At 43.3% G+C, this 26,687-nt stretch overlaps 1 protein-coding gene across 1 annotated transcript in view; it reads right to left on the bottom strand.

Annotated features, from left to right (window-relative positions):
- C4H7orf72 (chromosome 4 C7orf72 homolog) overlaps positions 2,281 to 26,687 on the bottom strand; it is a 62,452-nt gene continuing 38,045 nt past the window's right edge. Inside the window, exons 6-9 of the mRNA XM_005678891.2 lie at positions 15,486 to 15,527; positions 14,028 to 14,135; positions 3,584 to 3,691; positions 2,281 to 2,419 (exon numbers count right to left, since the gene is read on the bottom strand). Coding sequence (XP_005678948.1) covers positions 2,296 to 2,419; positions 3,584 to 3,691; positions 14,028 to 14,135; positions 15,486 to 15,527 — 382 coding nt within the window. The 3' untranslated portion in view covers positions 2,281 to 2,295. The remainder of the gene's footprint in view (positions 2,420 to 3,583; positions 3,692 to 14,027; positions 14,136 to 15,485; positions 15,528 to 26,687) is intronic.

The following is a 26,687-nucleotide window of genomic DNA, read 5'->3' as shown; positions in this document are numbered from 1 at the left end:
CAGGCCAGCCCCAAAGGAGAGGCCTTCACCGGTCTTGGGTCCTTCTTTTTAAACGTGTTTTCTCCTCCCCGCTGAGCCTGCCCTATGCAAATTAGGGTGGGCCAGGGAGGGGTGTGTTTGTTTCACCTGAGGTTCTCACTCTGGTCAATGGATTTTTCCTTTGTTCCCTTTTCACAGGCTTTTCCCTTTCTTTGCCTTCAGCTGCCACCATTTTGGACTCCTTTTCCCTACTCTAGGGATTTCCTTGTGGCCCAGCTGGTAAAGATTTCACCCACAATGCAGGAGACCTGGGTTCCATCCCTGGGTTGGGAAGATCCCCTGGAGAAGGCCTTTCCCTCCACTGTTCTAGCCTGGAGAATTCCATGGACTGTATAGTTCATGGGGTCACAGAGTTGGACATGACTGAGTGACTTTCACCTCACACTTTCTACTTTAACTACCTAACAGTATCATCAATTGAAAAAAAAATCTGTTCTGGGCTCAGGTTTAAAGTGATTTTATCTGTCCATTTCTAGACTTTCTCTTCTGCTCTCCCATGAATGTCATATCTTCATAGTACTTGTGTAATATTTTTACAATATTATGTTGTAATATCCTTATTTGCGAGAATAAGCTCATTAGAATGCATTTTCTCTTCCAAGTGAATTATTCTTCCACCTATGTTTTACAAAACCCACATAGGTTCTCCGTGTGTGTGTGTGTGTGTGTGTGTGTGTGTGTGTGTGTGTGTGTGTGTGTGTTATCCCTGGGGATAAATAAAAGCTGAGGCAGTAACTGTCAGAAAGACTGAGCTTGGGGAGAGGAGCCAAGGGCAAGTGGCTGCCCTGAGGAGGAACAGGGATGTTGGCTCCCAGCCCGTCGGAATAAACCAAGACCCAGTTCAGAACTTGATGAGCAGATGGAAATCCCTGCAGCTCTCTTCCTTGATTTTTATGATTTTCAGTTGAACTGCTGACCATGGAAACCCAGGTCACAGGACTTAAAACACTCAGAGGTTCTGGTAGTCAGTCAGGCCAGAACTCAGGGTCTCTGGTGAGCCGGGTTTGCATTTGACCTTTATGCGTGAGAAGTCTGAGCTAGTTACAGTGAAAATGAAGAGCTGCCACCTCACCTCTCCTGGAGGTGGCCCTGGGACTCTGCAAACAAGGCCACTATCCTTCCAGGAGCAGCTCTGGAGGCACTCAGTCCTTGGATGGTGTCCAAGGACCGGCGGCACGGAGGGTGCGAACAGTCGCCTGAGGCTGAGGGGCGTCAGGACTGGGTGCTGCTGGTGCCCTGCTCAGAAAGGCCCGGAATGATAAACAAGGCCTCGGACCCGGGGCAGCTGTGCCTCCTGACAAAGTGGCCTGCCAGGGATGTTTACCGCAAAATGTAATCTCAGGTCCCTGCATTCATCTGCTCCCTGGACAGGGCTCATCATTCCCATCTGTGTTTGGGTGAGAATCTTCCAAGAGATGAAGATTTTTGTTCTGGTCAGATTTTTTGACAGAACTGCTCTTTTCTGAAAATAATTAAGGCTGCAAGATTGGGTTCGGGTGAAGCCATCACTTTTCTGCGAAGGCCGATCAGCTCCATAGCACAGATGGAGGGTGGACGGCAGCCTTCCTGTGTCTCCTGGCAGAAGGCCGCAGCCAGGGAGGGCGGCAGCCAGCACCCAAGTCGGTGTAGGTGTGAGCTGAGGCAACACTTGATCCTCAAGCAAAAACATCTGATTTCGCCCTTCTGATGGGAAAGCAAGGCCAAAGTACCTCCGAAGGATTTACACATTTGCTTGGAGTTCTGCGGGATCCCTGGCTCATTCTGAATCTCTTGGGAGAAGAGGCATTCTGTCTCTGGGTATTTTTTTTAATAACTCAGGGAAGGTTATTTGATCTATAGCGAAAAGGAGCAGCAAACGTTTCTAAATTCAAAAAGCTGGGTTCTAGCTCTAACTCCACTGTGAGTTGTGTGACCTTTGATTAATATTTTCCTTCTCCTAATCTCAGCCTGCTTATTCATAAAATAGTAAGATAGCTGCAAAATGCCCACTGCAGTTGCAAGGGTGGACAAGCTAAGGTTTATGAAAGCTCATGGGATCCACCGCTGTGTGGATACAAATACAACCTCATGTGAGAGAATGGAGGGATCTCACGCAGTCCACTTCCATGCCCACATGGTTCTGCAGCTGGAGCTCCGCTTGGTCAAGGCCCAGCCAGACACACTGAGAACGTGCCTTTATTTGGCTTCTGTTACGTCCCCATCACATCATACCCAGCACCTCTCCCAGGCTCGGGGGTCACTCAGGGCGGGTCCCTTTCAGTAGCTGATAGTTTCTTTATCCTTCTTATTGAAGGGATTGTAGGGTGTCACAGTTGTGACCATTTGAGAGAGCGGCCCCTGGTGACGGAAGAGGTCAACTGCCATTCCTTTCCGTAAGACACTAACAAAATGGAGAGAAAAAAAGACATGTGAAATAAAATGAGAACATTTAACCTCATTTATATAAGGTTGTATAACCTCCAACTAAAGACACACAAATATGGGAGAGATGGAGAGAGAAAGCGATAGCAGTGCAGGGAGAGAGAAAAAGGACGCACAGAACAGAGAGAGAGTGGGAATGGTTAATCCTTGTGAGTACTGTTTCTTTCATTTCATTTCTTTGCATTCAGTTCATTGACTGCTTACTATGCATTATATCACTGACTGAAAATCTACCTTGTGCCTAGAATCACAGTTGGTGCCAAGAAGACAGAAAATACAGACAGAAGGAGGAAAAGCTGCAGAGAGGCCACTGAGTATCCAACAGCTACCACACAAAGCTTGGGGGGGTGGGCTCAGGGTGTGAGGCTGCCCAGAGGTAGAGCCATCTTTCTAGACTGGAGAGGGACCTTTCTGGTTTTGAGAAATGAATGGCTTGTCTACCCTACACCAACAAAGGAGAAAAGGCACCCTTTTCGGGGACTGCCTTCTTTCCCCTCCCAGACACACACTGACCTAACTCGAGAGCTTATACTTGCATGAGGCCAGCCTCTGGACTGGGCTAAGACGCATGTGCATTTTCAGAGCTGTGTCACCTAACTGGCAAGGCAGGATTTTCATCAGATGTTTCAAATTTGAGATGTAATGAGCAATAACCCCCTGCTTCTCACTGGCAGCTTCAAAGCACGGAGTCTGCACTTAACTTCCATCAAATGCTGCCTGTTTTCAATTTGCAAAATGGTGTTTAAATACATATGTATGGCTTTTAACAGAATGTTGTCTTTTATGAAAAGTAAGATGGATATCCACAATAAGTGAACGCGTGTCTCATGTAGTATGTTCTATGCATGTTCTAAGGATAATGCAGAAGGGTGGTAAGTATGCAGAGTTGAGTCCAAGAGGCTGAGATGCTGTTCGCTAAGATGCTTTCAATCTCTTAATGCCCTCCTTCTAGCAACAACAGTGGGAAAATGAACTCTTCTGTCTTTTTGGACTTGACGCTCTATTTTTTAAACAATGTAAATTGACTCCTAATACTTAATTGTTCTTTAATGGAATAATCATCATTAGGATTTCCCCCTCCCCAATATATCCAAGCACGTTGAGTAATGGGATTCATACTTACTGGTGCACTTCTGAATCTGGTGAGGGGGTCGCTGATGGACGATCAGAATTTGCTGGATGGGTGGCTGTGAAATGAACCTTACCAGTGTATCCTGGAATATTTGCAGAGCTAAAGGAAAGAGTGAAAAGAGGGGAAGAAAGGAAATGAACACAGCAACCTGCGAAAGAGTCACGGTCACCAGCACCCAATTATGAAAGCATAGAGAAGGACGTAACCTAAAGGCTTTGTCCCACGTTAAGGTCTGGAAGCCGGATTGCCCGATAGGAGAGCATGCAGGCAGGGGCAGAGATGAGTAGGTAAGAGCCTTCCTCTGAGACTGAAGAAGCTTGTTTCGCGTCCATGCTTCTCTGCTGCTTGAATTCGCATGGGTTTGACATGCCTGATCCACATGGAGCTCTGTTCCCTAAGGAAGGCGGACACGCTTTCCTCACCAAACGGCAGGCCCGGCTCCCGGACGGAGCTCTGCGGTGCCGACTCCAGTGCCGGTGGACACACGCATGATGCTTGAGCAATACTTCTTTCTCGCCACCACTAGTGTCCTGACTTCACACAGTTTCTGAAATTTTGCTCAATTCCACATACTCCTCTGTGTTCATGGCCCTTTTCCCTCCAGAGAGAGTAAAAGAAAAACACAAGAATGGACAGCAGGTGTTTCAGGGTGGGTATGAAATTCGTCTTGATAAAGGCAAGCAAACATCCGAAACAAATATCCTATTGGGTCCTTCAGAGGCGTGTGAATAATAACTACTGTTTTGACATTTTTACAGTATACAAAGCCCTTTCCATGGATCATCCCGTGAGGAAGAGGTGGGGCCAGGCCGAGTGCTGCTGGAGACACAGGCCCTCATCCCCAGTGCGAGGGAAGACGTGAGGCTGAGACTATCTCAAAGAGCAGAAACACGCTCTCTGCAATCACAGGGCGCTTCAAATAACACCGGCTTTGTAAAGTGCAGCTCTCAGGGTCCTCCTGGTGCCACAGTAAGGAGAGGGGAAGGTCAGCTTGTCCCGGCCACTCCCTGGTCCCTCCTCTGGGAGCGGGACATCCCTCGGCGAGGGCCCTTACCCTCCACGGATGTCCAGACACGAGGTAAGGAGCAGCGAGGACTGAGTCCCATGGGGGGTGCTGGGTCGGCTCCTCTGAGGGGCCCCTGGTTTGATCCCATCCTGTCCACGTGTCCAATAAGGGGACCTCCAAGCACCACTGACGGCCGGAGGAACTGTCAGAACACTCAGTTTCAGAGAGGATACATATGCAGTGGCAGGTGACGAGCAGGCAGGGCAGTGAATGGTGAGTGCTCAGGGGCCGGGCCGCAGACCTGGGCCTCTGACTCTGCTTGTTGACTCGCAGACCTGCACACAGACTGAGACCCTGGAAGCCTCGCTGCCTTGGCTACGAGAAGGGTGACAGGACCAAGCTCAAGGCTGCAGTCGAGAGGGAGGCCAGAGTCTACCTGTGTCTGTGGGCAGGTCCTCTGGGATCCTTCCGGGCATGGACTCGGTGATGGCATTAGCACACGAGAGGACAGGACATACAGGGCATGGCCTGTGCCAGGCAAACGTTCTGTGTCTCTTCCAAGCACATCAGTCTGTGACTAGCCTTCTCTCAGACAATGAAATAGGGGACCCAGTGCAGAAAGAGGGAAGGGCAAGCACATCAAGGGCCACAGCAGAATGAGCGGTGCAAGTTAATGGATACGGTGAGGCTGGGAGCCGGGCCTGCCTCCACCCCTCCACCAGCTGTGAGATTAAGTGGGGAAAGCCCTGGGCGGCTGCAGTCAAGAGTGCACGTGGCCTCCCAGGGCCCTTGGGGTCAGAGGGATTCAGTGAAGGTAAAAGCAGCTGGCAAGTCTTTAGCACTTAGTAGGTGCTCAACTAATTGTAGTCATAGTACAAGATTTCAAAAAAATAAGAAATGGATGAAACAGCAGCCTGGCAGTGAAGAATGCAGTTGGTCTGGGACAGGCAGCTGGAGAGAGGTAGAGACAGTGGTTTCCCGACGCGGCTGTGCCTGACAACTCGGGGATTTTTCAAAGGTACCAACGCCTGACTCCCACCCACCAGACATGCTAATTTAATTGGTAAGTGCTGTGAGCTGGAAATTGTTTTTTTTCTTTCTCTCTCCAGATAACTCTCATGGGCAGTCAAGTTAGGAATCTGTGTTTTAGGTTTCAGGTTTGTTGGAGGGACCTGGGTGAATGAACCACTGCTGCCAAATTCTAGGCAGGACCCTTCAGGATTTCTTGGAATCTTCTCCTAGAATTGCAGCTGTATGTCAGAGTGGGAGCAAAAAGTGGGGCGAAGTCATTCATATGTTATATCTCTCCCCGAATTCATCAAAGGTTCCATGCATGTTACAAAGGAAACCCCCTTCCTCTGAGTGAGAGTTTTTTTCCACTGCCTCTAAAACACCTGCAGAATGAAAATGCCTCTAAGGTCACAGCCTTCCATCAGAGCAGTAAGAAGCCAAGATGGAAGCTCGACAAGGGCTGGATCTAAAACACCATCCAACTATTGGTGCTTGACCTGTGCCAGACAGGTTACTGATGTTAAACAGTATTCTACGTCATGTTATAATAATGATATTATATTACATCATATCTAAAAATAACAAACATGAACTAGAGGACTGAATTAATGATAAGCTGCTTGGGCTTGAGAAATGAATGCAGTTGCATAATAAACTGCCACATATTTGAAAACGAAAGTCCTCACCCACGCTGCTTCTAGAATCTATTCCATTTAACCCTTTTTCAGGGACAACAAAGGGGAACTTTTTTCCATCTTAAGCAACAAGACTAGAGGAGAGCAGATTCTGGGGGATGCTCTATAGACCCATGGCTGATGGGGATAAGTAAGGTTTTTCAGATGAAAGACACTGAAAAGTACAAGCTCCGAGAGAACTTCCAAGTCAGCTGCAAGATCAGACCCATTCCCTCACTTAAGGGAAGCTAAGGGAAGCAGGAACCCATTTAAAAATAAGCGGTCTTCATGTCTGTCTTTGCTCCATAGTTGCTAGTCTTCTGAACACCTTCTTTGGCACCCGATTCCCAAAATAAGCCTAGGGTTGGTCTGCTATGGGTAACTGAGTAAATTACTGCCTAAGTTTATAACTAAGTGGTTTTTCTCAACAAAGCATAATAAAATAGAAATTAAATAACTTGAAAAATATAAGGAACTTTAGTAAATCAGTTAGAAAAAAAAGGGGCCCAGATGGCATATAATTAAAAGACAAATAGAAAAATAAGGCAAATATGGAGAAAACCAAGTTATGCGTAGATTATAAGTCATGCATACGTGGATGAGAATTCCAGCATGAACAGGCTCTCTGTAACACAGACCCGACTAATCCTCAGGAGCCCATACCCTTTGTGACACTTACGTGGGCTGCTTTATTTAATCTCACAACACTCCATGTCCTTGGTCCTGGGACCATGCCATGGTAGAGATGTGGGCACTGAGGCTTGAGCACAAGTCTAAGCCATGTGCCCAGAGACAACAAGGCTGGCAGGTGGTGGAACCGAGTGGTCCCGGAAGGCCCTGAAACCCAGGCTCCCAGCTGAGCTGCATCTGTTCTGTGTTAAGGGTAGTGCAAGTTCAAGTCATCTGGACCCTTGTTTACCAAGAGCTATGCTATGTCAGGCAGAGAAGACAACAGCATTCCACTCCAGTACTCTTGCCTGGAAGATCCCATGGATGGAGGAGCCTGATAGGCTGCAGTCCATGGGGTCGCGAAGAGTCGGACACGACTGAGCGATTTCACTTTCCCTTTTCACTTTCATGCATTGGAGAAAGAAATGGCAACCCACTCCAGTGTTCTTGGCTGGAGAATCCCAGGGATGGGGGAGCCTGGTGGGCTGCTGTCTCTGGGGTCGCACAGAGTCGGACACGACTGAAGTGACTTAGCAGCAGCAGCAGCAGCAGCAGCAGCATGCTATGTCAGGACTCAAACAGGCTAGGCTCCTGATCGCTTTCACATTAAGGAGGAAATTCTGTAAATGCACAACTAGAGGTTCACAGAACCTAAGTGGGGCAAAGACGACTGATGCAAACTAGGAGCAGGGCACCAGAGAGGGATGTAGCCAGATGCTTGCGCTGAGTGTGCTGGGGGCTGGCATCTGCCTCCAGGGTGGCACCCCTGCCCTGTGACCCTGGACGGGTCTTTGGGGACCACCTCTGCCCAAGTCGGGGTGAGGACATTCACAGTTCCCTTGCAGGGAATGTGGGGCCAGGGTACCTGGGCAAAGTGTTGGCCTAGTGCAACAGTAGGAAGCAGGCCTGGGAAGGTGGGGAAAGGGGAGGGAAGGCTGAGGGAGCAGCTGAGAAGTCCAAATAGCACCAGCGTGCTTCCGGTCACTGGGCTGTGGGTCCCTGAATATGATGAGATACTGTGGCCCCAGGATCTGCTCAGGAATTAGTTTCACTCTTAGCATCATCGTGTTCTACAGGACATGCTTTTCTCCCTCTGTTCTCAGGGAAACGTTACCTCTTCCATCCAAAACGGGACACAGAAATGAGCCAACAGCTCCGATCAGAGCAGGGCTGGGGCCCCAGGAAGCATTCACTGGCCGCAGGTGGCCCAGGGGAGTGGGAGCTCTGTTCTCTTAACTGCTCACAAAATGAGTGTCTGGGGCTCTTTAATCATTTACTCTGCCTCAGCCTCCTCATCTGTAAAGTGGGGAGAGAGCCTGTTCCCCCACCTTTGGCCTCATCACACTACTTTGAAAAACAAATGAGAGAGTCGATGTGAAAGTTCTCTGAAAAGGCAGAAGTGTGGGCCAATGTAAGGAACTGCTATTCATAGCCTGGCCTGAAGCTGGGCTGTGGTTAAGATTTTGTTAAAGGTGCAGCACACCCAGGAGGGCAGGGCGGTCCCCTCTGCCGGCTCAGGACTTGGCCCATGGCCGCCTTGGGATCACTTTGGACAGTTACGTATCATTTGCAAATGCTTCATCAGAGAGATGCCTGAGGTCAAGGCACAGCGAATGTGAAACTGGGTGAAGTCCTGAAATAAAAGATCAAGGTTGAGTGGAAGGCAGCACGGTGGAAGCACCAAGCTGGCTTGGGAAACGGTGGTCTGGAAAGCACCGGGCGTGGTGGGGTTGGGTGTGGGTCAGAGGGCGCGGGCTCTGCTTTGTCACCTGGGTGTGCCCCCTCCTGTCCTCCTTGGTGAGACAAGGGAGGGGCTGGGCCAGCCGAGATGCACACACGCCAGAGCCCGTGTGGTCCCTTTCAGAAGAAAGCGCATTCCCTTTTCTTAGGAAAGGGCAAGGTCCTATGCTTTGGGATCCTGACTTGGCACGCATCTGCTGTTTTGAAACCACGTGGAACCACAAGATAGGTACTAACAGAAAAAATCTTCTCTTCCACCCTGTTCATTACGCTCTTGCGAAGAATATGGCTCTAGTATTCGGGAGAAAGATAAAGAACAGATTTGGAAAAAATTGGGGGTTCCTTATGTTTCCCTTGCTTGCTTGACACAGATTATAAGTGAGGAGTGACTTTGTATCTTTCTTGTTTTTTTAATTCCTACTCAGTTCCCTGAACTTCCAGAACTCCTGTTGAATCTAGTGGATACTATGGATTCTAGTTCCCAAAGGAGGCTCAAGTTTGAAGTTAGGAACTTCAGTGGAGACTGAATTACTGTCTTGAATTCCTTAACTCTGAATATCCTTTAAAAATAGGTCATGCTTACCAAATCAAAAAATATTTTAATGCAAAACTCATGCAAGAATTCTGCTTTCAGGGATTTGTTCTAAAAGAAACATACACATGACTGTGCAAAGATAATGTGGAGGGTGTTTGTTGCTGTACTTTTTAACAGCAGAAAAAATTTCAATAACTACTTGGTCCACGTAAACTATACCTTGCAGTGGAGTATCACACAGCCATTAAAAAGGATTTCCACAGCCCTGCCCACTGCTGAGGAAAATGTCCACTGCACCTGTCAGTCTTACACGTCCCCACACCTCCCCACCTGCACACACAATGATGTGTAGCAGCCTACACACAGACATTCATGCAGGCCTCGCAGCAAAGTCTAAAGTACGTATCAACTTTCAATACTGAGACTGAGAATGAAAGAAAGAGCTAATTTACTTTTTACAAATATAATTGAATTATTTTTATAATAAACACATTTGGAAGGAAAAGAAGGTGCTATCTGGTGAGCTTAAATGCTAGCACTAAGGTGTGAGTACACACACAGGGCGTAAACTTTGGTTCCACTGCAAATATGTTGATATATTTTGACCTCATAGTCCATTGCAAGAAGTCTCCCTTTAGTAAATAACTCCAAGTTATGAAAAAGATTCACTTAAAAAGTATTTGACAACATTATTTATCATAGTTTTTACTATGTTTACAGAAATGTTTACAGAAAACATTTACATATGTAACCTAAATGCGCTAGTCAATGACAGTGCTGCGTGGGCTGTGCTTAGTTGCTCAGTCATGTCCGACTCTTTGAGACCCCATGGACTATAGCCTGTAAAGCGCCTATGTCCTTTGGGATTGTCCAGGCAAGAATACTGGAGTGGGTTGCCATGCCCTCCTCCTGGGGATCTTCCCAACCCAGGGATCGAACCGAGCTCTCCCACATTGCAGGAGGATTCTTTACCATCTGAACCACTAGCAAAGCCCAAGAATACTGGAGAGGGTAGCCTATCCCTTTTCAAGGGGATCTTCCTGACTCAGGAATCAAACTGGAGTCTCCAGCACTGCAGGCAGATTCTTCACTGGCTGAGCTACCAGGGAAGCTCCCTGAAAGTCAAAGACAGTACATCTATAAAAATAAAAAAATTACGATCTACACAAATAAAATATTATGATGAGTTCATAATAACATGTGCCCAAGATGATGCGATGAAGTGAATGCAGTAAAAATCGCATTTGCAGCACGATCACAGCTATATAAACACAAGGAAGACGGAGGATGCAGATGACGGACGGAAATATGCCGAAATCTTCATAACAGCTATGTTTTTATGCGACAGTTTATTTTTATTACTGTTAATTTTTTCTGTTTTCTATAACGATCAGATTCGGTTCTAGAATTTTAAAAGTTAATTTTAAAACTATTAGCATAATCACCACCAATACACAGGGCATGTCAAATGATTTGGTGCCCAGAATACAAAATCAACGAATAAGGAATATTTGAAAGCATTCATCTTTCGGGAAAACTGGTGATTCCAACCACTGAACCCAAGAGTCTGTAGCCTTGACTCTGTCTGAAATGCGGCTTCCACTGAAAGGGCGGGGGCAGGCAGTGTTCCTGGCCTAAGTGTCATGGGTTATGAGGAAATCCTTAAAGATGATCTCATTCAGACGTTTCCCTTTAGGAAAGTTTAAGGTGAGAAAACCAAGGAAGAGTCATCTTTGCTTTCGAGCAGGATGGTACTCTATTGGGCACAAAGTGCGATTCTGTGTTCTGGGTTTTGGACCTCATGCAGATGACATCACGTTGCATGCATCTCTGTACTTGGCTCAGTGTGGTACTGCAGAAACAACACAGTATTTTGTTTAGAGATTCAAGTATATGTAGCAAAGCTACCAAGCAGAGCAAGCAGAGGATGAGCACAAAGACTGATGTAATGACTTCTGGGCTGGGGAAGGAAACTCAGGAGACGAGGTCATCAGGGGGATACAGGCAGCGTAAAAGATGTGAATAAAATACTGTTTCCTTGGCTAGGCCTGGGACACAGGCATTTCCTTGTTATTTTGCTTTATATTTTAAATAGGACACTGAATATTTTGTATCTATATCTCATAATAAAAACGGAAAGTCTTTTTCTGTGTTAACAAGTTACAGTGAATGAAAGTGTTAGTTGCTCAGTCATGTCCGACTCTTTGTGACACCATGGACCGTAGCCCGCCAGGTTCCTCTGTCCATGGAATTCTCCAGGCAAGAATACTGGAGTTAGTAGCCGTTCAGTTCTCCAGGGGATCTTCCTGATGACCCCAGGATCAAAGCCAGGTCTTCTGCATTGCAGGCAGATTCTTTACTGTCTGAGCCACCAGGGAATCCTTAAAGGGGATGCTGCGGCTGCATGGGTGGGAAATCCAATGGAGGCTTCCCGTGGGGCAGGGGAGAACTCTACCACTAACCACCTATGCTCCATTAAAATTCTATTAAAAAGTGAAACCTCACTCAAAGAAGAAACTTTGCAACCTTGGACGCCCTCTAGTGCCCAATTTAAGTAAGTGCGATTAATGTCCAATTCTACATGGTTCACTCAAATTTCCTTCCCTTAAAAACACTAACATCACGATGAGGTAGAAGGGCATGCTCCCAAGTTCACTCAGGGTAAACAGCATGTTACACCTCAGCTTTTAAAATGCTGCCAGGCTGCTCTTTACTCTCTTTGAAGAGTGATCCAGAAGAATACGTTCTGTTCTTCAGCAGGAATGTGTCATAAAACACTTCAAAATTCAAATGTATATTTCAAAGGAAAAATGCTAGAAAATTTGATGCCAGAAGAATATTTTCAATTGAGCTTATCCTTCTGTTCACTCTTAAACTTTTTTTTTAGAATCTCTACTTTTAATAGCAATCATTTCCCTCCAAGAAACGAGGCAAGAATCATAACAGACAAATCCTTTCTTAGGACTCAGCTAAAATGTCACAGCCTTCAAGGCTTGTGGATAAAAGTGACCTCTCTGTACAACCAAGATCAAGAACACTAAACTTGCTTCTCAGGAGCCTCACTCCATCCTGCCTTATACTATCATTATTGGGGTGCAGAGCTCACCGGCCTGGCAGGCTTGCAAGCTACGTGAGGGCTAAGTGTTCGGTACAGTACCTGGAATACTTTGTGTATTCTCTCTTCTTTTCTTCCTTTCTTTCTTACTGGTTGAAATATAACAACTCATTTATTTCTTCAATGCATTAAGTTATAGAAATATAATTTAAAACCAAAGTTACTTTGGAAAGATAGTTTCTTTGATCAAGTAGTCCAAAGAGTCCGGGTGTCAGAATGGGTAACACATGAAAATTCAAAATTATTAGGGGATGTAGAACAGGTATGAAGGACCGCCAACGCGAAACTGAGCTGCTTTGTTATTTTGGCACCACGGATGTTTCAAAAAAAAAAAAAAAAAAAGACTAACTGACATTTAAAATACTGTTGGTGACTCACACCATAGGCTTACAGGACTTCTCTTGGAAGCCTTCCAGTCATCACAATAACTGAAGGTGTCCCGGCAGTGATGTGCAACAGCTCAGGGGCATAATAAAGAAAATGTGGTCCATGGTTACCACAGAATGCTACTCAGCCCCAAAAAGAACAAAACAATGCCATTCGTAGCACCATGGATGGACCTAGAGATGTCATACTGAGTGGAGTAAGACAGAGACAAAAGCCATATGCTATCACTCATACGGGAATCTAAGCAAAATGGTACAAATGACCCTATTTACAAAACTAACAGAGTCACAGACGCAGAAAACAAACTTAGGGTTACTGGGGAATAAGGGTTGGGAGGGATCAACAGCAGACTGGGATTACCATACGCATACTGTTGGTGGTGGTGGTGTTTAGCCGCTGATTCTGTCCATCTTTTGCAACCCCATGGACTATAGCCTGCCGGGCTCCTCTGTCCATGGGATTTCCCAGGCAAGAATACTGGAGGGGGCTGCCATTTCCTCCTCCAGGGGAACTTCCTGAACTTGAGCCTCCGGCTTGGCAGGTAGATTCTTTTACTCTTGAGCCTCCTGGGAAGCCCCTGTACTGACACGACTATATATGAAGTGTATAACTAATAACGACCTGCCGAATAGCACAGGGAACTCGACTCAATACTCTGTAATGACCTATATGGGAAAAGAATCTAAAGAAGAGTGGAATATATATACACGTGTAACTGATTCACTTTGCTGTACAGCGGAAACTAACACAACATTGTAAATCTACTCCAACAAATTTTTTTAAAAAAACCACACAGAACATCGGCTTATGGTAGTGTGTCTTGTGAATTATCCGAATGAAGCAATTTCTGAGCTTGAGTATTTCCACGGGTGAAAGCAAATACATACATATACATATATATTCATAAAACATTGAATGTAAACCCAGGTTAGTCAGTGTTCAAAACTGTAATCTCCTTTGTGAGAAACTATAGTTCTTTCAGGAAACAATATCTTTCTTCTTAAGTTGTGGTCAGTACCAGGCCATTTTCCATTTTTTTAATTATGGAAGTACAGTTGATTGAAAATGTTGTTCCAATTTCTGCTATATGGCAAAGTGACTCAGTTATAGGCATATTCTTTTTTATATTCTTTTCCATTATGGTTTTATCACAAGATACTGAATACAGTTCCCTGCACTATTCAGTAGGAACTTGTTTATGCAAGGCCGTTTTTCTATTGCTTCATTCACTGCAAAGCCTATGACCACATTTCTTCTTTAGTAATGAAGTGAGAGGCATAATCACAGGCAGAACTCACCGACTTGAGTTTGTGTAACGGATTTCAGAGCTACGAGGCTTGGCGAGAGACGTGATGTCTCCACAGGGGTTGTCAATGTCATCAGCATTTGTAGACTGCACGCAACCACTGTTGGGATGAAAAGACTTTTTCATAGTTTTTATTAGAAACATAGAAAACATAGGTGAACATATCCTAACTTGCAAAGGAAATCTTTCCAAAACAGATCAAAATTCAAAATGTGATACATTAGCCATGGTGATGGAATAATTTGCCTTAAAGAGTAAAGTAAGGAGATTTTCTTTTTAGAGTAAGAATTGACCTTCGGTTTGGGCCAGAGTGAGAGTAACAGCTGGCCTGTGTTTCTGAGCAAAGAAGTAGGCAGTTTCTGCAGCCATGAGCCAAGTCCTTCCCTGGAGCCTGGAGATGGCCTGGGCGGGCAGGTGTATCCCAGAGTGGAGGAGGCTTTTGTGGACATGGAAACAGGCCAGGGGCCTGGGGTTCTGGGAAACCAGCAGCGTGCCTCCGGGGCCTGTAAGAAGGTCCAATCCATCAGTGGAAGAGAGAGGGTGTCCTGGAGGCATTTCTGTGGCCACTCATAGAAAAAGAAGTCAACTTAGCTGGGGAGCAGGAGAGGCTAGAGTAATGGGGGGAGGGGGGAGAGGGTGAGGGAGTAAAGATGAAAGGCCCAAATTCTTCCATTTCTTGGATTTTCTTTGTTCCAAGTTACTGTGATCTGAATGTGTATGTCCCCCCAACGAAATGTATGTGCTGAAATCCTAACACCCAAAGGTGATGGTATCAGGAGGCGGGAGGTACTTGAGTCATTAGTGTCCTTATAAAAGGGGCCCCATAAGCCCCTCATTCCCTATATCTCATGTGGACACAAACGTGTGACCAGCAGAGGGCCTTTCCTGGGCCATCCCTGATGTCAAGACTGCAGAACTGTGGGAAATAAACGTCTGCTGTTATCAGCCCGTCTGTGCCGAGCTGTGCCAACAGCCCAAGACTGCTAAAACACAAGGTGTTTCTCTAGTATAAAGCACAGAAGACCCAAGCGGTGGGTGACGCACTTCTGTGCCGCCCACGGGAAGTCAGAGTTAAATTTAGAAAAGCGAGAGGTCACATTTCCTGCCCTTCAGCATGTGAGCCCATTACAGCTTCCATGTCAAGTGTAAAAGTCTTTCTGGTCGACAATACCTAATATTAGCAGTATCCAAGGTATTTTATTTCATAAAGTAACCAATTCGGGAAAACTGAAAAAGATGCTAATGCTCTAAAGATCTAAAGATTTTAATCAAAATCTTTAACACATTTTTGATAAAACTGTCGACAGGCACCATGCTAGGAAAACATTAGAAATCTGCTAGAAAGTGTACGTTGTTTTAAAGAGTGAGTTACAAACATGAGTGAGCTGAAAGTAACTACAATACAGATGTAAGTCTAGTAATTTTTAAAACATTAAGAAATGTTACTTACGTATAGAGAGGGATGTATTTGCTTCTGGAACTTGGACTCACACTTAGAAAAAAAGAAAATATGGGTGACTGAGTTACTGACATTAATAAAAATTAGGTTGTCAGAGCACTTCTCTTATTAAGTCTTCAGATATATCTCAAAAGAATGTGCTTCCAAAAGTTTGTAATTTTAAACAGAAAAGACTTGAAAATGTAGCTTTAAGTGATGAAAAGCAAACACAGAACAGCCAAGGACGAGTAAATCCTTGCTGACTCCTATGATTTAGTTACAAAGCCTCTTCTCCTAGTTTTTCTTTGCTGTTTTCATCCCCAATATTTACATAGGCAAAGTTGACCTCTAGTTTTCTTAGGGGCTTCTCATGATGACTCAGATGGTAAACGATCGGCCTGCAATGCAGGAGGCCCGGCTTTGATCTGTGGATTGAGAAGATCTCCTGGAGAAGGGAATGACAACCCACTCCAGGATTCTTGCCTGGAGAATTCCAAGGACAGAGGAGCCTGGCAGGCTACATTCCATGGGGTTGTAAAGAGACACAAAGAAAGCAGATATTTGAGTTGACTGAGCCTTGGGTGTAACCCTCCATGGTGGAGAGAAAGCCTCCGTGGCCCAGAGAAGTTCTGTGTCTCAGACAAGACTACAGTTACCTAGGGCACTTCAAGGAGTTTGGGTTTATTTTGTACTTTCCCTGCTCCAACCCCAGAATTAGCCTTTTTTTTCAAGGATCTTACAATGTCTTCTATTGGAGAAGGGCATTTTAAACCAACATTTTGGAGCTGGATATGCTTCAAATGTATGTATGAGTGTATATGAACCTGTGTGCACCTGAAAAGGAAGTGAAAGTGTTAGCTGTTTAGTCATGTCCAACTCTTTGCGACCCCATCAAGGGAACATTTCATGCAAAGATTGGCTCGATAAAGGACAGAAATGGTCTGGACCTAATAGAAGCAGAAGATATTAAGAAGAGATGGCAAGAATACACAGAAGAACTGTACAAAAAGAATCTTCATGACCCGGATAATCACGATGGTGTGATCACTCATCTAGAACCAGACATCTTGGAATGTGAAGTCAAGTGGGCCTTAGAAAGCATCACTATGAACAAAGCTAGTGGAGGTGATGGAATTCCAATAGAGCTATTTCAAATCTTGAAAGATGATGCTGTGAAAGTGCTACACTCAATATGCCAGCAAAGTTGGAAAACTCAGCAGTGGCCACAGGACTGGAAAAGGTTAGCTTTCATTCCAATCCCAAACAAAGGCAATGCCAGAGAATGTTCCAACTACAGCACAATTGCACTCATCTCACACACTAGTAAAGTAATGCTCAAAATTCTCCAAGCCAGGCTTCAGCAATACGTGAACTGTGAACTTCCTGATGTTCAAGCTGGTTTTAGAAAAGGCAGAGGAACCAGAGATCAAATTGCCAACATCCGCTGGATCATGGAAAAAGCAAAAGAGTTCCAGAAAAACATCTATTTCTGCTTTTTGACTATGCCAAAACCTTTGACTGTGTGGATCACAATAAACTGTGGAAAATTCTGAAAGAGATGGGAATACCAGACCACCTGACCTGCCTCTTGAGAAATCTGTATGCAGGTCAAGAAGCAACAGTTAGAACTGGACAAGGAACAACAGACTAGTTCCAAATAGGAAAAGCAGTATATCAAGGCTGTATATTGTCAGCCTGCTTATTTACCTTATATGCAGAGTACATCATGAGAAACACTGAACTGGAAGAAACACAACCTGGAATCAAGATTGCCAGGAGAAATATCAATAACCTCAGATATGCAGATGACACCACCCTTATGGCAGAAAGTGAAGAGGAACTCAAAAGCCTCTTGATGAAAGTGAGAGACGAGAGTGAAAAAGTTGGCTTAAAGCTCAACTTTCAGAAAACAAAGATCATGGCATCTGGTCCCATCACTCCATGGGAAATAGATGGAGAAACAGTGGAAACAGTGTCAGACTATTTTTATGGGCTCCAAAATCACTGCAGATGGTGACTGCAGCCATGAAATTAAAGGACACTTACTCCTTGGAAGAAAAGTTATGACCAATCTAGATAGCATATTCAAAAGCAGAGACGTTACTTTGCCGACTAAGGTCTGTCTAGTCAAAGCTATGGTTTTTCCAGTGGTCATGTATGGATGTGAGAGTTGGACTATGAAGAAGGCTGAGCGCCGAAAAATTGATGCTTTTGAACTGTGGTGTTGGAGAAGACTCTTGAGAGTCCCTTGGACTGCAAGGAGATCCAACCAGTCCATTCTGAAGGAGATCAGTCCTGGGTGTTCTTTGGAAGGAATGATGCTAAAGCTGAAACTCCAGTACTTTGGTCACCTCATGCAAAGAGTTGACTCATTGGAAAAGATTCTGATGCTGGGAGGGATTGGGGGCAGGAGAAGAAGGGGACGACCGAGGATGAGATGGCTGGATGGCATCACTGACTCAATGGACGTGAGTCTGAGTGAACTCCGGGAGATGGTGATGGACAGGGAGGCCTGGTGTGCTGCGATTCATGGGGTTGCAAAAAGTCGGACACGGCTGAGCGACTGAACTGAACTGAACTGGACTGAAGCCTGCCCTAACTCCTCTGTCCATGGAATTCTCTAGGCATGAATACTGGAGTGGGCAGCCATTCCCTTCCCCAGGGAATATTCCCCACCCAAGGATCAAACTCAGGTCTCCTGCATTGCAGGCATATTCTTTACTGTCTGAGCCACCAGGGAAGCCTGTGTACCTACATGTCTACATATATTTCTGAATATATATATATATATATATATACTTATACACACACACACATATATATGTGTGTGTATTAAAATAAAGGGATACAACAGAGATATTAAGAGCTTGGTAACAGATCACGGCAATAAAAGTGAATGAATACCACCGGTAAAGTGAGTCACACCAATATTTTGATTTCCCAGTGCCTACAACAATTATGTTTATACTATACTGTAGTCTATTAAGTGTACAATGGCATTATGCCTAAAGTCAATATCTTAATTTAAAAATACTTAACTGCTACAAAATGTTCACCGTACTCTACGCCTTTAGTGAGCTGTAAAATTGTTGCACTATTGTCAGGGGACTTCCAGCTTTAAGGGATCCAATATGTCATTTTCTTTCTTTGTGTGCCATTTCTAAAGGACTCTCTATTCCTTATCAGTTTCTGGAAAACAGGAATGAGCAGAGCTGCACGCAGTTCTCAGGACTGAGATCATGAGAAAGAGCACCTGCTTGAATTCCTTTAAGTGACTCCCTTCAGTGACCTTTTTACTTAAAGGTAATCTATTCAGTTATGCCCCTCTTACTCAGGATATGGAAAGTTTTCTGGCCCTTTGAAGACTGTTATTTGCTTGGCTCTGTTTTTGCTCAATTTTTTTTTTTACTGCCTAAAGTTGCCTTGTATGAAGATGTATAAGCATGCGTTTCTGCAAATAAAGTACCCTTGTTTCATTCGAGACTTGGGTCCCCTGTGTCCTTCTTCTCGTCAACTCCAGTCCCCAGGTCCTGGTCTACGAAGACCGTGACAAGCGGTGCCCGAAACAGGGACATGGTGAACGCCCTTGGTAAGTGGATGGAGTGACTGTTAGGACCTACGGAGGTCGTTAAGTGCGGGGTTATGGGACAAACGGCTGGAAAGCCCCACCACTTTTCTACTTTACTTCATCATTTATTTAAGATTCAGGGACTTTCAGTTTCATGTCGATGCATAGAGGCTTGTCTCCAAACAGTGGCTGAATATAATCCCTGGTTCCCTGATGAAGGCAGTTTCGACCGGGTTAAAGAGAATGTTGAATGAGCCACAAGACGGGGAGAAAATATTTCAATAGATTTCTGGCCCTTATGGGCCCTCATAAAAGCCATGATCTTGCCATTTCAAGGCAACTCTTTCCCCCCTGATACTTGTCAACAAGCGGAATGCTCATTATATGAATATGAATTACATGATGAGACTTTACAAAAGGCCCAATTAGAGCAACATAAAATATTTCAGAACTTTCCCACCATCCCTTCTCCGGCTGTCCCAAATGCTCCTCCTCCTCTTGTAACAGGCACAAACCCGAAGTTCCCCTCGATTTGAGGACAAAATGAATCTGATGATGATTCTTCTGATGCTCTCTTTGACACCAAAGTCAACAATATTTTTTTTTGATGACAATGATAAACCCCTAACACGCACTCATATTTATGAAAAGGGGCGATCCACTCATTCTCCTTCACTACAAAGGCTTTCTGATTTACTGGCTTTGCAATCTCAAGTCTCTGAGGCATGATCTTTTTGCCTTTCCTGTGTTAAGAAATATTAATGCTCAAGGGCAACTAATACCTCAATACGAAGGCATTGATTTTTCTCACAGGCAACAAATGAAAAAGGCTGTAACTATGTACAGCCCTCGTTCACCTTTTACTAAAGAACTTCTAAATGCTATGGCATCTTCTATTGGAAATTTTATTCCTTATGATTGGTGAATTTTGATAAAAGCTCTTCTTAAACCAGGATAATTCTTCAGTGGATAATGTGGTTTCATGATGTGGCCTGAGATCATGCCAATTCTAATGCTCGAGCTGGCACTCCTCAAAACCAAATTACTTTTGAAATGTTAACTGGTATGGGGCAATTTGATTTGGTGGAAGCTCAGATACAGTGCCCTCCTTTGTTGCATGAGCAATTGAAAGTTGCCCTTGAAGCTTTGGATCGAATCACTTCTCAAGGGGAACCTAAAGGTAGCTACACAAAGATATTACAAGGGCCTAATGAAGCCTATGCTGATTTTTTAGCTAGACTGGGAGTTGCTATCTCCCATAGTGTTGTCAGAGAGGAAGCCAGAGTGCAGTTAGAAAAACTGCTTGCATATGAGAATGCAAATCAGGAGTGTCAAAGAGCCATCGCTCCGATTCATGAGACCGGGAATATTACTGATTATTTGAAGGCTTGTCGCAACTTAGGATCAGAAACTCAGAAAATGTTAGTGGAAGCAATGGCCGCTGTCTTTAAAAAGGGGAATGAAGGATGTTTTGTTTGTGGGGATAAGAGTCATTTAAAAAAGGATTGCCCGAAAAAATGCACAGAAAAAGTTAAAACTGTTAAAAAAAAACTCCAGGAGTCTGCCCTTGCTGTCGTAAGGGGGTACACTGGGCTAAAGAATGTCGATCTAAATATGATGTTGAGGGAAATCCTATTTTGGGAAACTCAAAGATGAGGACTCCCCGGGTCCTCATCAACAAAAACCAGGGGCAAACTCCATCGTTTCCCTCAAACTCTCAACATCCAGCAGTGCTGCCATCGATATACCAGCTATAAATGATTTTCTCCTTTTTCCTCAAGCAGTCCCATCTAGAATATCTACCAGACTTTAAGGACCCCTATCCCCACAAAACTCTGGCCTTATTATACTTGGCCAATCTAGTCTGACTTCTAAGGTAATTACTGTTCACCCTGGAATAATTGATTCAGATTATAAGGGAGAAATTCAAATTATGATGTCATCTCAGATACTATGGCAATTCAAAAAGGGGAACAAAATTACCCAATTACTTCTTTTACCTTACATTTCTATTAACTCCTCTAATGGTATATGGACAGGTGGATTTGGTAGTACAGATCAAAAGCAATCCTTATGGACATAAATAGTATCTGAATATGCACGACCAAATATAAATATCAAAATTAATGGCAAAAGATTTTCTGGTCTTCTTGATACTGGATCTGATATTACTATTATTTCCAAACATTTATGGCCCAAATCTTGGCCTATACAGAGAATTTCTTGCCAAATTGCAGGAGTTTCTCAAACCAAAGTACAAGAGGTTTATCAAAGTGTCCAAATATATCCATGCGAGGGACCAGTAGGCCAGCCTGCAACATTATGACCTTATGTGATAGACACACCCCTTAATTTACTAGGAAGAGATTTACTTATGTAATGGCAAACTCAAATATATATTCCACATTTTTCCTAGGGGCCACTGCTCATTTAATAAACAATACAATTCTTAAAATAACTTGGAAAAATGATGAGCCTATTTGGACAGAGCAGTGGCCCCTTATAAAAGAGCAATTAGAATTGGTGATGGACAGGGAGGCCTGGCGTGCTGCGATTCATGGAGTCGCAAAGAGTTGGACACGACTGAGCGACTGAACTGAACTGAACTGAAGGAACTTATAGATACACGATTGAAATTAAAACATATTGAGAAATCTTGTTCCCCTTGGAATTCTCCCATTTTTGTAATAAAAAAGAAATCTGGCAAATGGCATCTTTTAACAGATCTTCGAAAAGTTAATATATCTATGAAACCTATGGGTGCATTGCAACCAGGAATTCCATCACCTACCACTATTCCTCAAAACTGGCATATTATTATTATAGATTTACAAGATTGCTTTTTTTACTATACGTTTACACCCTCTAGACTGAGAGAGATTCGCTTTCTCTCTTCCTTATCCTAATCATATCGAGCCTCATAAACAGTATCAACGGAATGTGTTGCCTCAAGGAATGGTGAATTCTCCCACCATGTGTCAATATTATGTAGCCAAAGCTCTTGAACCTGTGAGAAAACAATTTCCTGACTTTCTTGTTATTCATTATATGGATGATATATTGTTTTCAGCTCCATCTGTTTTAGAAACTCAGCAGATGTTTGACGTAGTTCAACAATGCTTAAAAGCTTCTGGATTAGTGTTTTTCTTTCTGGCTTACTTCACTCTGTATAATTGGCTCCAGTTTCATCCATCTCATCAGAAAGAAAAACACCAATACAGTATACTAACACATATATATGGAATTTAGGAAGATGGCAATGACGACCCTGTATGCAAGACAGGAAAAAGGACACAGATGTGTATAACAGACTTTTGGACTCAGAGGGAGAGGGAGAGGGTGGGATGATTTGGGAGAATGGCATTCTAACATGTATACTATCATGTAAGAATTGAATTGCCAGTCTATGTCTGACGCAGGGTGCAGCATGCTTGGGGCTGGTGCATGGGGATGACCCAGAGAGATCTTGTGGGGAGGGAGGTGGGAGGGGGGTTCATGTTTGGGAACACATGTAAGAATTAAAGATTTTAAAATTAAAAAAAAAAATTAAAAAAAAAAAGCTTCTGGATTAATCATTGCCCCTGAAAAGATTCAAATATCTACATCTTACTATTACTTAGGATTTGTTGTTAATAAACAATGTATTACTCCCCAACTAACACAGATTTGTGTTGATAAATTATCAACCTTGAATGATTTTCAAAAACTTTTAGGGGACATAAATTGGATTAGACACTCTTTAGGCACTGCAAATTATCAACTGACTAATTTATTTAACACTTTAAAAGGTGATCCCGATTTAAATAGCCCTCATTCACTTTCACAAGAGGCATGAGAGGAACTCTGTTAAGTACAAAATAAATTGCAAAAGCAGTTTCTTACTCATATTAGACTTGATTTACCTCTAGAGTTATTTATACTCCCCTCTCTCCATTCTCCCACAGGACTTCTTACCCAACAAGAATACCTGACAGAATGGATCTATACCCATTTGAGAGGGACAATGTCACTTACACCCTATCTTGATTTGATCATTCTAATCATTATCAATGGAAGAAACAATAGAATTGGCTCTAATCCTCATAAAATTGTAGTACCTATTAATAAATCTCAATTTGAGAATGCATTACAAACTTCTACAGATTTCCAAATAGCCTTTCTGGAATATTTTGGAGAAATTTCATTTCATTATTTTTCTAACAAACACTGGAATTTCTTCAAAAATACTGAATTTATTATCTCTCGCATTGTCACATCACAGCCTATACCTCAAGGTGATGTTTTCTGTATGGATGGGACTAAAAACGCCACAGCCTCATTCTGGTCTCTCAAAGAATATAAAAACTCTTCTACTAAATTTCACTCTGCTCAACAAAACGAATTATATGCTCTCATTCAGGTTATTCACCTACATTCTTATCCTATTAATATAGTTTCTGACTCCTTATATTCAGTTTTTATATTAAGAAATATAGAAACTTCTACCATAGATTTGAATCAATCTATTATCCAACAACTTTTTCTTGAACTATAACCTATTATTAGGAACCGTACTTCCCCCATTTATATTACCCATATTCAAGCACATTCTTGTCTTCCTGGCCCTATGGCTCATGGCAATGAACAAGCTGATAAACTTGTCTCTTTTGCTACTCCTGAAGAGCAACATGCTCGATTACACAATAATGCTGGCTCATTACAGCAAATTTGGAAAATTCCATACTGACATGCTAAAGAAATCATTAATAATTGCTCTACTTGTAGGCCCCTACATCTTTGACCCATTGCACAAGGTATTAGTCCTCGAGGATTACAACCCAATGAACTATGGCAAATGGATGTAACTCACTGCCCTGAAGTTTCTCCCTCTTCCTTCTTACTTGTCTCAATCGATACACATTCTTCTTTTATATGGGCCACACCTCTCTGAGCTGAAGCTACATGACACGACACCAATGCCAGGGACACTGGTCTGATCTCCGTTCAGGGAACATCCCACGTGTGGTGGGACAGCTAAGCCCATGCGCCACAACTACTTAGCCTGTGCATCGAAACTACTGAGCCCGTGCACCCTAGTGCTTGCTTTGCAATAATGGGAACACCTAGTTCTATAAAAACAGACAATGGCCCTGCCTATATTTCTTGGCAATTCAAACAGTTTTTACAATCATTTTCTATTAAACATATTACAGGCATTCCTTATAATCCACAAGCACAGGGCATAGTTGAACGAGCACATCACACACTGAAACTACAGATTAAAAAATTAAAAAAGGGGGAATACACAGGAACACTTCTATCTTCCTTATCCAGAGCAGACTTTACTAGATCCCAATGCAATATATTCTTTAATCTTATAACTATTGTTAATACAGCTTTATTTGTTTTAAATTTTTTAAACTTACTGCAAGAAGATATTTTGACAAAAGCAGAAAAACATTTCAAGACATTGAAGGATACCTCCCTTCCTCTGCCCATTTGGTATCAAGACGGGTTGACTAAACAATGGAAATCTGGAAAATTTAATATTACAGGGAAAAGGATATGCTTGTATTTCTCCAGATGGATCCAACAAAATCAGCTGGCTCCCTCTTCAGAAGATCTGCCCTAGGGCAGCCACCAGCATTCAAGATAGAGAAGAAACGGTGAAATCCACAGGAGGAGGAGTTTCCAGTACAAGCCATGGCGGCTTTAAAAATTTCCAAGAAATGCTGTACTCGACGTCATCGACCTTATGATCTCCCTACTTGGGGACAGATAAAACCCTAACTGATCAAGCTGAAAATCTGGTTTCTCAACAGGGAATGCCTCAGAATCCTGAAAATATTTTTGTTACTATGCTTGCTTTGCTTGCTTTTGCTTCCCCCGCTCAGGCTGACTTGATTAATCACACTTATTGGGCTTATATTCCTAACCCCCCTTTATTGCAGGTCGTAGAATGGACAGATATAGGACTAGTCATACCCACTAATGACTCAGTACATATGCCTCCTCCTTGGAGCCTGGAGGGGCCCTCTCATCCTGAGGAAGAAGGAAGACTAACATTTCTCTAGGCTATGAAATCCTTCCTTTATGCATGGGCCCAGCAGAATTATGTATTAATGTTAGTCAACAAACATGGGCTTTCGTCCTGCCTCCAAAAAAGAACTTCCACACGTTGCTTGAACTGTTTACCGCCCTGTCCCTTTATGAGAACCATGCCAATATCACCAAAACTCGAGGACAAGGACAAAAGGTGGAATGTAAGGGGTTTACTTAAGAGGACTTTAAATATACTCCTGTTTATTGGGATAGATGTCAAGCTAAATCAGGGAAATAAATGTTTATGGCCAATTACACCACTGTTGATTGGGGACCCCATGGTATGTGCTTATCTTAGTGCTCAGATGATATTAATAGTACTATGTGTGATTATGTTACTCAAGTAGCATGGAAGGTTACCAACAGTTCAATGGAACACTTCCATGACAAAGGACTCCTTGGCTGGCTTGGTGGTGGAATGGCACCTTCCTTGCCCTCAGATCATCCTCAATAAATGGATTGGGCCTGAACAATGGGACATCTGGAAACTTGCTGCGAGTACTGAAAAACTTGGTACTTGGACTGGATATTTCACAGGGACCAGTTGCAGTCATAGTAACTATTCCTTCTGTTATAATCATTCATATTTTATACAAGCTTGTGTTCCCCTTCCTTTTGTTATAGCCATAGGAGTCGGACACGACTGAAGTGACTTAGCAGCAGCAGCAGCAGCAGGGAACTTACAATTTAATAGGACTTTACATTCTGTGACTTGTATATACTTGTCTTAATTCCTCTATTTCTCTAAAAAACAAATCCCTTTTGATTCTTTGATCTTGATGTAGTCTGTGGTTGCCAGTAGGTCTCCAACAACCCTGGGAAGAGTCCCATGGCAGGATTTGCCTGCTGGTTACTGACTAAATTACTCCAATGATCTAAGCAATTCATTGGATGGTTAATTCTTGGCATTTTGGGGTTAATAGCCATTTGCCCCACTGCTGCTGTTGCAGGCATTGCTCTGCAAACTTTAATTCAAACACCAAAACTTTATTCAAAATTGGACTAAAGATGCTCATACTAGATGGGCCACTCAGGCTCAGACAGATGAAGAAGTTCAGGATAAAATTCAGGAATTAGAAACAGCCATCCAATGGGTTGGAGATCAATTAATGGATTTACAAAATCAAGTATTATTAAAATGTGATTGGAATTCTACTCAATTTTGTATCACTCCTGTTCTGGTTCAACCATGGTGCTTACAACTGGGAACAAATCAAATTTCATTTGCAAGATATACATAATAACGCTTCCTTAAATGTACAATTGTTGCAAAAGGAAATCTTTGAAATCTTCTCTAAGAGTCTACCCTGTTTCAACAACTTGAAAACCTTAGCTGAACAGCTAACTGATCAATTATCTGGGCTGGGCCCTCGAGGATGGTTTCAAAGCATTACATATTGTATTGGATCTGCAACTATAAAGCTGATAATTGTCCTGGTGATTATATTTGTAGTATACTGATGCCTTTCAACTAAAACTGTTCAAACAAAACAAACTCAACTGGTCAGGGCCTTTTTCACAAAAGTATCTACTGTCACCCCCAATTATGAAAAAATAAAAACGCG

Source organism: Capra hircus, chromosome 4 (genome assembly GCF_001704415.2).
Source record: "Capra hircus breed San Clemente chromosome 4, ASM170441v1, whole genome shotgun sequence".
Lineage (NCBI taxonomy): Eukaryota > Metazoa > Chordata > Mammalia > Artiodactyla > Bovidae > Capra > Capra hircus.
This window is presented reverse-complemented; position numbering and strand designations above follow the sequence as displayed.